General features: G+C 41.3%; 1 protein-coding gene across 2 annotated transcripts in view; it reads left to right on the top strand.

Moving 5' to 3' along the window:
* Positions 1-14,989, top strand: part of LOC140259633 (alpha-2-macroglobulin-like) — a 42,190-nt gene that overhangs the window by 10,896 nt on the left and 16,305 nt on the right. For both annotated transcript variants that reach the window (XM_072351175.1, XM_072351263.1), the window contains exons 5-13: positions 4,202-4,222; positions 7,525-7,693; positions 9,537-9,621; positions 10,561-10,684; positions 11,282-11,396; positions 11,532-11,641; positions 12,047-12,208; positions 12,505-12,732; positions 14,355-14,418. In XM_072351175.1, coding sequence (XP_072207276.1) covers positions 4,202-4,222; positions 7,525-7,693; positions 9,537-9,621; positions 10,561-10,684; positions 11,282-11,396; positions 11,532-11,641; positions 12,047-12,208; positions 12,505-12,732; positions 14,355-14,418 — 1,078 coding nt within the window. The remainder of the gene's footprint in view (positions 1-4,201; positions 4,223-7,524; positions 7,694-9,536; positions 9,622-10,560; positions 10,685-11,281; positions 11,397-11,531; positions 11,642-12,046; positions 12,209-12,504; positions 12,733-14,354; positions 14,419-14,989) is intronic.

Genomic DNA, 14,989 nt, shown 5'->3' with positions numbered 1-14,989 from the left:
TTCAGGGCCCCATGTGAAATTGTTCTTTTTCCGCGTTATGTGATAAAGGGGGCTTACAATGAGGCTGTAGTTTGGAACGTGCATCCTCCAAAAGCCCACTACACCCAGGAAAGACTGTGTCTCTTTCTTGTTAGTTGGTGGAGACATGGCAGTGATTCTGTCGATCACATCTGCTGGGATGTGACGACGTCCATCCTGCCACTTGATACCTAGGAACTGAATTTCCTGGGCAAGCCCTTTTACTTTGCTTCACTTAATAGCAAAGCCGGCGTGTAGAAGAATGTGGATTATTTGCTTTCCTTTTGTGAAAACTTCCTCTGCTGTATTGCCCCACACAATAATGTCATCAATGTACTGCAGGTGTTTGGGAGCACCACCTTGTTCCAGTACAGTTTGGACCAGTCCATGGCAAATGGTTGGACTGTGTTTCCACCCTTGGGGCAAACGGTTCCAAGTATACTGAATGCCCCTCCAGGTGAAGGCAAACTGTGGCCTACATTCTGCAGCCAAAGGAATGGAGAAGAAGGCATTAGCAATGTCAATGGTGGCATACCATTTGGCTGCTTTTGACTCCAGCTCGTATTGGAGTTCCAACATGTCCGGCACAGCAGCACTCAGTGGAGGTGTTACCTCATTCAGGCCACGGTAGTCTACAGTTAGCCTCCATTCTCCACTGGCTTTACGCACTGGCCATATGGGGCTGTTAAAAGGGGAATGAGTTTTACTGATCACTCCCTGATTCTCCAGCTGACGAATCAAATCGTGAATGGGGAGCAAGGAATCCCTGTTGGTGCGGTACTGCCGTCTGTGTACTGTCTTTGTAGCAATCGGTACTTGCTGTTCTTTCACTCGTAGCAGCCCCACAACAGACGGGTCCTCTGACAGGCCAGGCAAAACAGACAGCTGCTTAATATTGTCTGTATCTACAGTAGCTATTCCAAAGGTAATCAATACCCAGTATGCATGGAGCCCCTGGACTAGTCACAATAGGATGTTTTTGCCAGTCTTTACCAGTGAGGCTTATTTCGGCCTCTAACACAGTCAACTCTTGAGAGCCCCCAGTCCACCAGTGCCTTATATTCCTGCGGTTCTGATGTGTCAGGCCATCGAATCCACACAGTCCAATAAACTCTATTATCCCTGTCCCTCCCCTGACTGAGGGTAGGGCCCCTCTATTGGTTACCTGTGATAACCGGAGCAGCTCTACTGGTGGTTGGTCTGTTCTGCAGTTCTCTCACCCGTGCTCGCAGTACAGAAGTAGGCTGGTTATGCCACTTCCTCATGTCCTCTCCACAGTCACGTAGGTAGCGCCACATGGAAACACGCAGTGCGATTATACTGTTATTCCTTGCTCGAGCTGGGAAGCGTGTGTGTCTAATAGCCGAGACTTCTGATCTTACAGGTGAGGAGTAGTGTTCATCACCTTTAATTAGTTTGATCAGTTCCTTTAGTAGACTTCCTTGATCGTTCTGATCTTCATTGGACACTGCTGATACCTGTATGGGTTTGTCACGATTGATCAATGGAAACAGTTTCTCGTGCATTTCATCCAGCCGGTCTTTTACTTGTGAGATGGCAGAAATTGTGGTGGTGTACAGTGGGGAGAACTGATGTTCGAAGTATTGAAGTGTCCTAATCAGTTCACTAACTTCGGGCCTTCTGTTGTGGTCCACATATTCTTTACACGTTGTTGCCAGTGACAATGCGTATTTCTCTGGTGCTGTACTTGTAAGTTTCTGCCATATGTCAGGATCGGTCTTCACATTCTCAGGATCACGTTCATTTAAATTCGCAGGGTTGTACAACAGTTCCACCATGGCCATTTCCCTCAGGTACTGGATACCATTTTGGATTGTATCCCATTTAATAACGTTAAGCTTCAAAGCTGCCTTGTAGGGGTGCCTTACTTTCACAGCTGCTAAGAGTCGCTCCCAGAGGGTGGCATCTCCATCCGAATATCTGCTAATCTCTCTGTTGATAGCTGTGTCTCTGGAAATGTTTCCTAGCTGGCGTGCCTCATTACCATCTAGAGACAGGCTGTGGGCCCCGTTGTCCCAGCAGCGAAGCAACCAGGCAAGGACACCTTCGTTTTGATGCCGTATGAACTCCTTTCTTGAGCCTTGGATTTCAGTCAGCTTTAGAGGTCGACGATAAGTAATTTCCTCCTCCTCATCAGCCTCTTCTTCATGCCTCTTAGTCTTTCTTTTTGCCTTTCTTGGTGCCAATCCAGACGAGGTACCTGGATCTTCTGCTTCTCCTTCTCTTCGTTCTAGATGCGTGGACACCCGTCTCCATTTCTTGCCTCCCACAGGGGCAACTGATATTGCTACTGATGCCTCCCGTGACTGATTAGAGTCGACCTGGATATTATCTTTGTTGATCTGAATCTCAGATCGGAAACTCTCACTCTCCAGAATAGTATTATTCAGAGCATGGTATGCATAAGCCAAGCCCCAAATAAGGTGTACTTCCTTGGGTCTCTGACTCAAATGCTCACTTAATTTCTCAGGGTCCCTCGGGTGTTCAAGAGTGAAATCCCATGACACTGCGGGTCCCCATGCTTCTAAGATTTTCCCTAAACTTTTCCATATTCCCTGCCAGTCAACATTCTCTGGTTTTGGAGGAGACTTCTGCATGGAACAAATGTATTGGAATACATATACATTCACTGATATTGATAACATGAACATGAGTATGGGACCAAGAATTAATATTACCTCGGCTGTTGAAAAGTGTACGATAATCTCTGAGTACAGCCTGTACACTGGATTGAACATCGTGGTGTCTGTTAAATTAGCTATTCCATCTGGAATGTAAGTGCCGACAATTAAATTATACCACACTGCATATAAGTACCAGGCAGGTGTCTCCATCACTGTTCTTATTAGGTTATATAGATACAGAATTCCGCAAAAAGAAAGCACGTATGGATAATATGTTGAGAAGATCGTGATTGCTTTCAATCCCCTAAACAGAGCGACTGGAATGAAGAGTGGATTCATAGCTGATAGTAGCTAGCAGGCCCTGTGAAAGTCAGAGCTAACTAGCTGTGCTCTGAGAGAGCAAGAAATCCCTTTGTTTTCTTTACAAAAGCAAGATAGTAATGCTCAGAGTGAACGGCTAGCTCAGACTGTTGACAGTTCGTCTGGGATTTCAAGGTCACGCTCTCAGTGAGCAGCTATGAAAAAATAACACTCCTGTAACAAAGCTTTTAGAGAGCAAAAAGAGAGTTGTTCTGAAAGCTAAAAAAGCAGCAGATCTAATCTAATCAGATTGCCCGCATTCTCCACCAAGATAATGTAATCGGGTTATCTAGATTTACCTGTGATAGAGGCTGCTGCCCCTGGAAGGAGGGAAATGAACAAAAACAGTAGCAGCAATCTAAGGAAAAAACTTATTTTACTAAATACGAATAATATTGGAATACAAGATGACACAATATGAGACAATATAACTGCAACTACACTTTCTTGTACCACCAAAACAGTTTACCACTATTTGTACCCTCAGTTAATGATTCATACTGCACATGATGTCATGATGTAGAATATTGACAGCAACAGCACAAAACCATGACACACCTTTACTATCCACATCCAGAACCACTGAAGAGAACCTTTACAGCAAATGATCCTTCCTTTCTCACAACACCATTGACCTATCCCATAGGTCATATTCTGTCTAGAACGCAGTCCATCTTTTTCCACTGACTGCTCCAATTTTTCAAAGGGATATAGATATTTAGAACCAGATTTTCATAGGAATGTAAGTAGATAAGCCTGTAGACAGAGATTTCATTAAAGAAAAGTGTGTGAGACAAGTTTCCATTGAAACTAACAGATGCTTTTGGCAAGAAGTGCCACCAACGTGCTTAGAGACTGAGAGAGAAGGATGAAAAGGACTTGGTTTGAAGAAACTGATCACTGGTATAGGTCCACCTTTTAGCTTATTTGTTAATGATTCCTCATGCAGACCAAGTTATTTGGAAACAATTGATCATATTTTCAAACCATGGTAAGACAAGATGGAGCTCTAAAATACTATTTATCAAGAACTGAGCATGCAGTGTAAATACAGAAAATGGCTCAAAGGACTTCTTAGCAGGTCAGTTTTCTGTCTTTCAGTTCAAAACTGAAAATTGCTTTAATCCCTATGTGACTCTTATTTCTAACTCTGATTTTCCGTTGTTCTTTCCCCATAGTTTCCACTCGTCTATGTTCAGGTGAGTGAATGTTTATTATTTCAGCAGAATGTGAATGCTCAGAAGTATTATTACACAGTAGTGGTGTTTTCATACTGAAGTGCAAGTGAAAACAGATGAGTGCATGACACTTCTCCTTTGTGTAAAGCAAGACTGAATATATGAGCATCTAAGTAAGTTCTGACATTGATTCTGTGACTGAGGATTCTGTGTTGTATGACCAAAATACCTGATGAGTAACAGAGTTACACATGGCTAGAGCTTGTATCAGAATATCTTATTCCCAAGCAGATCTAGGATTATCTGTCTGCAAAATATGTTTAATAAATAATATTTAATATTAATTTAATAAATAAATAAAAGCAAAGAAATAAAATTATGTGAGTAGACATTTCCTCTATCTTCCCAAGCAGGCTGGTTTTTTGTTTGGTTGATTTTTGTTGTTTTTTGTTTTAACAGTCCAACTTCAGTGACAGGCAAAAGTTAATAGGAAGGATGATTCTGCCAATGAATCTATTAAGCGCTCACTATACCCACTATTTCAGCTAAGTAAACCACTTTGCAGTTATCATGTGGAACATCATCCAGCGGAAAACAGATGGGAAGGACCTGGTGATATGCCCTAAGTCATAGCAGCAACACAAAGAATGATTAAATTAGTACACAGATCTCAAGTTGGTTTGTTCAATCATGGATCCTACATAGTCAGTTCTAGTAGTACTCCTTGCAGGTTGGGGTTGATACCTTCATTCTGTCTTGTCTCTCTGAAGCTGGAAGGTGCTGCCAGAACAGGGGAGGCAGAGGCTCGGCCACCATGTTCCTCTTGCCAGAGTGCTATCACTCTCCCTTTCCCTCAGCAAACTACCAGAACAGAGTTGCAGAGCTGGTGGGCAACTGACAGTCTGTTAACAGCAAGAGAAAAGGAAGGGTGTATTGGTTATTAATATACAGATGGTAACAAATGTACAGAAGGTATAAGTAAATATAAGTAAAGGAAAACTCACCAATGGTGGTGCCTTGGCTGAAGAAACTGGGGCAGTCCTCACTGGTGAGCAATCTCCAAGAGATACTGCTTCAGTGGGAGTCAGCCCTTAAATGAGGTCTCAGAGGGGATGGAGTCGAGCTCCACCCCTCCCAGGAGCACAGCTACATCACTCTCACCTGTGCTCCCACAGCTGACCCAGCTCAGCTGATTAATCAGAGGTTCAGGCTGTGATTACCAATCTCCCATACACAAGGGTAAAAGACTATTGTGGTGTGGGGTATCAGGTAGAGGAAAATATCTCAGAAGTGCCTTCTGCTATGTCTTTCTCATGAGTTTGGAGCCCCAAAAGAACAGGTCCCTTCCCTTACAATCTGATGATGATTGACCGAGTACAGGAATTTCATGAAATGAACAAGAAGGAAAGTCTGCCCACTGCCATCAATAATTCTGTAACTTTTTTTGTATCAATATCACTAAAAGCTTCAGTTTGAAAACACTAGGAAGGCCACTCTGGGCTTTCAGCTCCAGCTTGTGAGGAAGTGTTTGCCAGTGGTGTTTACAAAGACTAGTCCTACCATCTTCCATTCCCACCATCACCTCTCCCTTCCTTGCTGCATCTTCTCTGTTTAGTACTGCTCCTTGGCTTTCACATATGCCTATGAGGCAATCTTATAGAGTAAGAAACTCACCCAATAGCAAATTCATCCATTTTTTTTCTAGGAGTTTGTATGTGTGTGTTTTGTTGTTGTTCTGCTTTGGTGCTTTTTGTTTGTTTGTTTTTGTTTTTAATTTAATAAATCAGATCCACTAACAGAGTTTACTTCATACTTATTTTAAATTTGGACTGGCCTAAAGGAAGGGGTGGCAGGAGTGAAGGAAGGTGAGAACTTAAGGTGCTAACTTAGCACCACTAAGTGCCAAGGAAACAAATGTTCATCCTTCCATCCTTAACACTGCTAACCAGTCATAGCCTGCCACAAAGGCAGGTATTAGTGTGAGTCTATTTCTGAACTGTTAATTTGACTCATTGCTTCTGTCATTTAAAACAAAAACAAACAAACAAAAAGCTTCCTGGGAGAAATAAGCTGACATTCAGGCCTTTCACATAAATGCATTGCAGAAATGACAACAAGGATACAAGCCAAGTTGTTAAAAAAATAAAATAATAATAAAAAATAAATAAATCAGATTTCTTGCCCAGCAGCGTTCTTTAAAGCAAGTGGTGATCTTTTCACCATGGTTTAAGAGTTGCAACAGATAAGATCTCATCAGAACCACAGGATGCTCTACTGACTGTGCCTTCCCCAAACTCAGAGGATGCTTCATGGGAACAGACTCTTCTGGTTTCTGACTGGTGGTCTCTGGCTAAGATGACATTCTCATCACCTTTTCCTTAAACATGGGAATATAATCCCAGAATAGAAAATGTACCCCACTAGAAATGATTTATCTTGAGCTACATAGAGTAAATAGGCTTTTGGTGACAAGCCTATTTCTTGGCACAGAGCAAGCAGAAAATGAAGGGCTGTAAATGAATGTGCTGCTGAGGTGTCTGGAAAGGGCACCACTGAATTAGCTTGGTGACTTCTATGAGAAATCTGGGGCTGACTTGATGATTTTGGAGCACAGGCTATTGACAGTCAGTTCATAGTGATCAATACACAACTGCTGCAGTGATGCCTGCTCCAGCATTAGGAATAGCCAGAGAAAAAGGAGGGGTCTCAGCTGGATGCACATATGTTGGATGTGCTTACTATGTTCTTCTGGTATACTCTGTGCTCCTTCCCCTGCATCCCCACCTTGTGACAAGCTTTGGACTTTTATAGATGTAGATTTGTTTTGTTTCTCAGATAAATCATGTATCTAACTCCTCAGCAGACTACACGCTACTTCTCAAGCATACTCTATTCCAAGCACAAAAAAATTCTTGCAACAGACTGTACAGCAAGTGAAGAAGTCTGTCTGAAACTTTTCTTTCTCCCCATGATCAATTAATTCCTACTGTCCACCTTTATGCCTCACTACCTTGTCAGTCTTTCTTTTCCAACCTCCTGGCCTCATCCTTTGTAAGCATGTACGTGTTTATGAGGAGGAAACAGGACAGGACATCTATGGTTAAAAGCAATGTGCTTTACTGCATGCTAGTTATGCAGAATTGGCAGATAAGTGATCCTGAAGTCTCAGCTCTTGACTATTGAGAATTCAAGGCTAGGCATTTCCGAGCTTGGATGTGTATTTACTGGACACTCCAGTGCTCTGTACTTGGGAGCAGCCTTCACCAAACTGCCCTGACTGTGTACATAACTTACTTGTAACATGGAGTTATCCTTACCTGCAGGATCCCCAGAAAAATCGTGTGTATCAATGGCAAGAGGTAGAACTTAAGACTGGCCTTACACAGCTCTCCTTCCCCCTCACCTCTGACCCCATGCAAGGCTCCTACAAAATAGTTGTGCAGAAGAACTTCATCTCCCACGTGGAACACACCTTCACTGTAGAGGAATACGGTAAGGAAAGGCGATATAGGCTGCAAGTGGGGCTGACAATATACCTTTTACTCAGGCCTCCTTAGGATTTGGGATTTCTTAGGAATGACATGGAGAAAACAAGAAATCTGAATGCATAGGCAATGGAATTCAGAGGGGCTGATACAGAATGATGTGGCTTGGTTTATGGTTTTGCAAATCCCACCCCAAGTTTGCATTTTTAGGCATGTGGTTTGCTGCATGTAGCGCTTTTTTTTTTTTTTTTTTTTTTAAGTTTAGAAACTAGTTGGTTGGAGATGAACCATAGCACCCCAATTCAAAGAATAACACTCGAAAAATGTTATAAGAAAATCAAAGTGGGCTGGTAGTGGAGACTGAATAAGGAACAGTGTGCTGTTTGGGTTATCTACTCTAACCTCCAGGTCTGTTGTGCGTAAATGTGCCTCTGCCTCACTCGTGTGTGTCTGAGGAGCCTCTTGGCCTGTGCTCTATGCTGGTTCTTCCTGGGGCTCACCTGGCTGTAGACATCTTGATTCACCCAGTGCATTGCTTAGAACTCACAGTTTCTGGAAAACAAAGGTTGCAGATCCAAAGAAGACTGTAACTGAAGTGCTTGAGATCTGTTTTATTTAGGTCACAGTTAGGCACTGAGGCTAGTATGGTCATAAGAATGATCAAAACAGAAACTGGGTTATAGTCTCCACCCTGTCATTGTGACAGATGGGCTGTGCCTCCTCCCACAACGTTTATCCCTTTCCTGGCCTCATGGTAAACTAGGTCTTTTATTTGTTCTTTAGCCTTATTCACATGAATCTCCCATTTAGCTAACTCTTTTACATCTCATGATGAGACTTTTGAGGAGTGTTGAAACACTGATCTGAGGAGGTGTGCAATCTCCCTTTTCTTATTTCCTCACACCTGACAAAACAAAACCACTTCAGGTAACAGAAGCAGGCCGTTATATGCCTCACAGATCTGGGCTTGAGTAGCTGAGGGACATAGCGTCACAAGATGCAGTCTGAGAAAAGAGATGTGTAAGGTGGAATAATACAAAAGATGGTAATAATATAAGAAAGATGGTGATAGATATTCAAAAGGTTATCTATAGGAAAAACTCACCTATATGGATGCCTTCAGTATGGCTAGAAAATGCTGAAGCTGGCTATCCAGTCTCCACAAAAGAGCAGTCTCAAAGAGATGCTGCCTTAGTGGTGGTCAGCCCTTAAATGAAGTCTAGGAGAGGTGGAGTCAAGGTCCACCCCTTCCAGGAGCACAGCTGAATTACCCTCACCTGTGTTCCCACAGCTGAACACTGCCTCAGCTGATTAATCAGAGGTTCAGTCTGTGATTACCAATTTGCCATACAGAGATGTAACAAGTCAGAAACAAAACATACTTTTTACTTGCCACCCTTCTTATTAGATTTTATTGCCGACTCATTCACTTGAAAAAACCTGAGATTTCATAGCAGGCTGGGCTTTCAAGAGGCATCAATTATTTGAGCCCTTTCAATGTATTAAATCATACAGGTGGTGAATGCACTACTTCAACTTAACCAAAAATTATGTGTTATGAAACATGGAACTCAACATGCAGATAGCACTGTATACATCTGAATAGGCAAATCTGAGTGATCTATATCTGCTGCAAATGAGAGAAGGTAGAGGCTACAACCCTCACCCTCCCTAATTCCCTTTAAAAAACAAATGGTGGTAAAGTCTACAGAAACATAAGAAAGGGGTAGCAGAGTGATACCGAGACCACTGGTGGTTCACGTTAAGCTGATTCTGACTCTGTGTTTGGGTTTCTGTGCAGTACACAGTTCTTCACTCCTCTCATATCAGATTTTCTATCTCCCATCTAGTGCTGCCCAAGTATGAGGTCCTGGTGAAGCTGCCTAAGATGATCACTATTGAGGATAAGGAACTTCCAGTGTCCGTCTGTGGTCTGTGAGTCACAGAGCTGGAGTAAATCTTTCTCATACATCATTCAGTCCTCCTTTCCACTAAGCACAACCCCCTCCCACTTCCAAAACAAACAAACAAACAAACAACAACGAAAAACACCAAAAAACAAAAGACCACCAAAAAAAGGGAAGGTTTTTCATGCTTTTTAATCTTGTGCAGGCAGGTTCCACCCTATATGTTCTGAGGCTGCTACTTGACCTTAATAGTTCCTTGCAGGATAATGTCTAACCAATCAGCAATTCTCTTTTCATAGTATCATAGTATCATAGTATCGTGCGAGTTGGAAGGGACCTTAGAGATCATCGAGTCCAACTCCCAGGTTTCGAGTCCTCTGTGTAGCGAAGTGGCACTTCTACCCCTGCGCCACAGGGGGGATTCGAACCCGGGCCCTCCAGTGCCGCAGGCAGCAGCTTAAACCACTGCGCCACTGGCGGCACACAGTTTTCTTAGTTTATTCTACATTTTTTCTCTTTCTGTCTTCACATCTTATCAGTTAGAGCTTCTCTGCCATTCCAGTACTTGGGGATGTCAGATCTGATATCACCTAAGCAGGTTGTGTAAAATCAGTGTTGTAGTTTGTAACTTATACATTGTTCTGCTTGAGACCCTGTTCACCTGTCTGTTTCTTCACTGAACCCTTAACTGTCTGTGATATTAGGATACTCCCAACTGACATAATGTTATGCAATATTTTTCTACATTGCCATGGAGACCTCCCACCTAGATCAGATTCTAATGTAAGAATCTCACCATTATAATACTGTAAACAAACTCACTAGAATGATTAGAGAGTATCAGATTGGGCTTTTAGAAGAAATACTACTAAGTAATCCACATAAGTTCTTAAGGATGTATGTCTGAATGTGACTCTGACTGCCTGTCTCATCATCTAGTATATTGTTTAACACTTTGTGATTATAGTTACACCTATGGAAAACCAGTCCCTGGTTTGGTGAGTGTCCAAGTGTGCCGGAAATTTTCCCATTCTGCTTCACATTGTTATGGAAAAGAAGGAGAAGCTGTATGTGAAGAATTCACCAGGCGGGTGAGCTACAAGATTAAAATGTATGAGTCTTTCTTATGAGTAATGGGCAGTGTTGTTTAAGTTAAGAGGGCAAATCTGTGACTGTTGGTAGATGGTAGGGCATCATTAATAACACTATCCAGGAAAAAAGTAGATGTTCTCAGGGGAATACGTTCTTAAGAGATCAGTCATTAAACTGGAAACAGAAATGAAGAAAATCCCAGAGCTGAAATCCTGACCCCAGTGAAATTAGCAACCAACTATCAGCTGTGAGGTCTCTGGTATTTTCCACCAAACTAAGCAAGAACATTTGAAAGAATGTCATAACTGTGGGAAAGACTGGCAGGGAGCAAAGAGCAGAGAGAATGAGAAGAAGGCAATATAATATATGGGTCAAACACAGAAGGGAGGAAGTACAAAAGTGTAGAGAGTAAAGACAATGAGAGAAACAGGAAGACAAACAAAACTGAGGTAGAAGGGAGTTATTAAGGAAAGCTCTGCATATCTGGAGAACTAAGCATTAAGAACATAAATCTTAGGTTACATGAACAGAAATTAAGCATGTTGTATTGAGAGTTTCTTCAAGACACTAAATTTGTTTCTATTTTCTCTCCTTAGGCAGATGTTCACGGGTGTGTTTCTGCTGTAGTAAAGACCAAGTTATTTCAGCTCCAGCGCAGGGGATATGAAATGAGCATTGAGGTGCAAGGCAAGATCACAGAAGATGGTACAGGTATGTGTCACATGGAAGTGAGAAATTAATGGTAGGCCACAAGAGGAGGGCTTGGCAGAGGTGAGAAAGGTAGAATGACATGTCAAAAAATGTTAAAGTTTGTTGATAATTGCTCTTTTCTGTGCTCTCTCTCAGGAATAGTTGTGACTGGAACAGGCTCCTGTGAAATCACATCCATCATGAGCAAAGTCAACTTTGACCTGTTGGACACTCATTACAGACCAGGGATCCCACTCTTTGGGAGGGTAGGTAACTTCTGAGACCTTGGAAAGTGTACTGTCACAGGAAACTCACTGGTTGTCAATGGTTTACAGACTGGTTTGGCCCAGTTCCATGACTAATGGGGTGGGGGGACCCACAGCCTGGGAAAGGGGGAAAGGGTAGGAAGATGGGCCTAAAAACAAAACAGGCTAAGAAACTCAAGGTGCTAATAGATGACTTCTATGGGATGATTAGATTGCTTTACTGATGAAGATCTGCTGCCTCAAACAACTTACAACTCACCGTGCACATTTCCACATCCTTCTATTTTCTTCTTCTCCATAAGAAACATCCAGCCTCACAAGGAAGAAGAGAAGGAAGAGTTTTTACAACTCAGTAATTAGTTCTGTTTCTAGTTTAAAATCTGAAGTTTGTTTTTGCTTTAATAGGTGAAGCTGGTAGATGGTAATGATGCTCCCATTGCCAATGAAACCATCAGGATTTCTGTGAATGGAGACATATACAAAGGCAATTACACTACAGATGAGCAGGGACAATCCTGGTTTTCCATCAACACTACTGCATTCACAGAAGCCTCCCTGGAAATCCGAGTGAGTGGCAGAGACAGGGCAGGGGGCCTCTGATAAGACTATCTTCTTTGTTCAGCAGAGAAACTGTGTTTCCATAAGTCATCAGCCTTTCTTCCAAAAAGGAGATGAAGCAAGTTTTTTATGGCAGGTCACCTCTCTTCTCTGTCTCCTGTGCATGTCTTTCTATGTCTCTTTTTCTTTACCTTCATCTAAGAATGAGAAATACAGAACATAGCCAGAGTTTGCCCATTTGGACATTCGTGTGACTTTTTACCTGGGTTTTAGTCAACTGTGAACTTTTCATTCTTCCTTATCAGGCTGAATATAAACCAGAACTGAACTGTTATGACAGTGACTGGATCACGCCTTCGTATGAGCATGCCATACGTAGAATAAGTCGGTTTTATTCCCCCAGTAAGAACTTCCTCAAAATTGAGCCCAAGTTGGAGATGTTAAGTTGTGGCTCCTCTGCAGAGATCCAGGTGCACTATATCTTCACACCAGAGGCCATTGAACAGCAGAGGAAAATTGTCATTTACTATTTGGTAAGAATTGTTTGTGGTTATTTTGATCCATGTCCATAGCAACTACATAGTTGCTATGTGATTAGTTCTTAACCAGTTAAGGTGGAGGGTGGTTGAAACTGAAGGTATGACCAGTAGCAGCTGGACTTAAATACATTTCCATAATTTTTTCCATGTTGTCTTCTGTATTCTGATTTGGGTAGATTTTGTGTGATCAACAACAGAAGAGAGACAAAATATTGATGTACAAAATATTGTCAAGACTCTCATTTCTTAATACTCTTCTACCCTATTCCACATTCTGGTTCCTATATGGTTACAGCTCAGGAACTAGCATTCTAAAAGAAGATGAAAGATGAACTGGAAACCTATTTCCTTCTCAGTCTTTTGGTGCATATCTGACCACTAAAACTAAAGTAAGACATCTTGCTGCAGAATTGGAAAAGCTTGATAAATTTAGAGCTTTTCTTTTCCATAAATTAATCAGTGATGGAAAGTTCAGGATACCAAAGCAACTGGAAGAAACTGTGACAAACTTGCATTGAGAGCCATCATTTGATTCATTCCGGAGGGCAGAGAAGATCAACTAATTCAGCTGTGACTGAACAGTGGTCCATGATTTTTGCATGGGAAAAGAGAAAGAATCAAATTCAAATAGTATTTTTTTCTTCCTATTTTTTTTTCCCTGGCTATTTCATTCAGTGATACTAACAGAAGAGATGAGATTTCTTCTAGCTGCACAGATCTAGAAGAAATCAGGGGAACAAACACTTCTGTTCTGATGGATTGTAAAAAAAACATCTGGGGGAGTTACAAGGGCTTATCTCAGTAAGATTACAGGAAAGAGAATTGAAAACTGTGGTAGTCATATCCATGTGATTGTTTTCAAGACTGTTAACCATAAATTGAAACATAGAATTCCTGTTTATTCTTGTAGCCTAGGAAAGATGATGTTAACTATACAGCAGGTAAACAGTCAGGGAACTTACATTTTATAGGTGTATAAGCCACATCTTGAAATTAAAGTACAATGCTATGACATAGATATCCCACATGGAGAATGGAATTATGCAGTAATTGTATAAAGAGCATTGTGGGTTGGAACAAGGAAACTATTCTTCAAAATGAGAAAATTACAGGCAGCATTCAGATGTTGTTCTAGACCTGGCTTCAGGTACTTTATTCAAGTACTTGTTGTTTACAGCCTGTGTTCTTCTATTCAAACTCTTGAGTTATGGAAATAATCCTGATTCAGTTTTTCTCCATTCTGTTTCACAAAGCAAGTGAGAGTAAAGAGAGGACAATCTTTGATCATCAGTCTTTTCAAAAAGGTTAGAAAAGCGTGTATCAACCAACAAACCTTTGTGAGTTCAAGGCAAAATGCATTTAAAACTGAAATATATGTATAATGTATACAAAAGGGAAACTGACTCCGACTAATGAGGAAACACCAGTCTTCCAAGGAGGGAACATTTCTGGATTAAAAAACATGGTAAATCTGAGTCTGACTCTTGCTTAGTATTCTCTTTGCTCACAGCTGTTACTGCTATTCATACTCACAAATCCTACAGCTTACCCAGTGAACATTCATTTTTCTTCATCACCATCATCAGTGATTATAGGAACCATTCTCTGTTACGTAGGTGATGGCCAAGGGCAGAATTATGTTAGCAGACACTCATGACCTGACTGTGGATCCAGGAAATGGTGAGCAGAAATATGAATTTTTAGCATCTGATATGAGATGGGGAATAGGAGGATAAAGAGAAATCATTTCAGTTCAAACATTTTTTTTTTTATTTTTTTTTAAATTGAACAATATGACATTTTAAAAGAATTAAGTATTTTGAGTTGGTTTTGTTTTGTCCAAATTCTTTCTGTTGCTGTGCTTTAGACCAAAATGTTTTAAAGATATACAGAAAATACACAGGTTTTTTTTTTTCTCAAACCAATGCTTTCCTGCTGATCAGTGTAATCAGTTCTTACTGTGAGTGCTTGTCAGTGTTGTAAGATCCACAGGTGACTGGGAAGATGTGTCTCCTTTTCCTTCCGTCTCTCATTTTTATTTATCTTTGGGGATGTTATTTCTCAATTATAAACATGAAAACGTACTTATGTATGCTCCAACCAGGGCACATAATTTTGTATGCATAAATGTCCATGGATTACACATTTGAGTGATTGAGACCGTCGGTGTTGTATCTTTAAAAGTCTTTTGACCAGGGAAGCCATTTTGGAAGTCTATGAGGATTTGCACTACAGTGGGAATAAACTGCAT

This window comes from Excalfactoria chinensis, chromosome 1 (genome assembly GCF_039878825.1).
Source record: "Excalfactoria chinensis isolate bCotChi1 chromosome 1, bCotChi1.hap2, whole genome shotgun sequence".
In the NCBI taxonomy this organism is placed as follows: domain Eukaryota; kingdom Metazoa; phylum Chordata; class Aves; order Galliformes; family Phasianidae; genus Excalfactoria; species Excalfactoria chinensis.
This window is presented reverse-complemented; position numbering and strand designations above follow the sequence as displayed.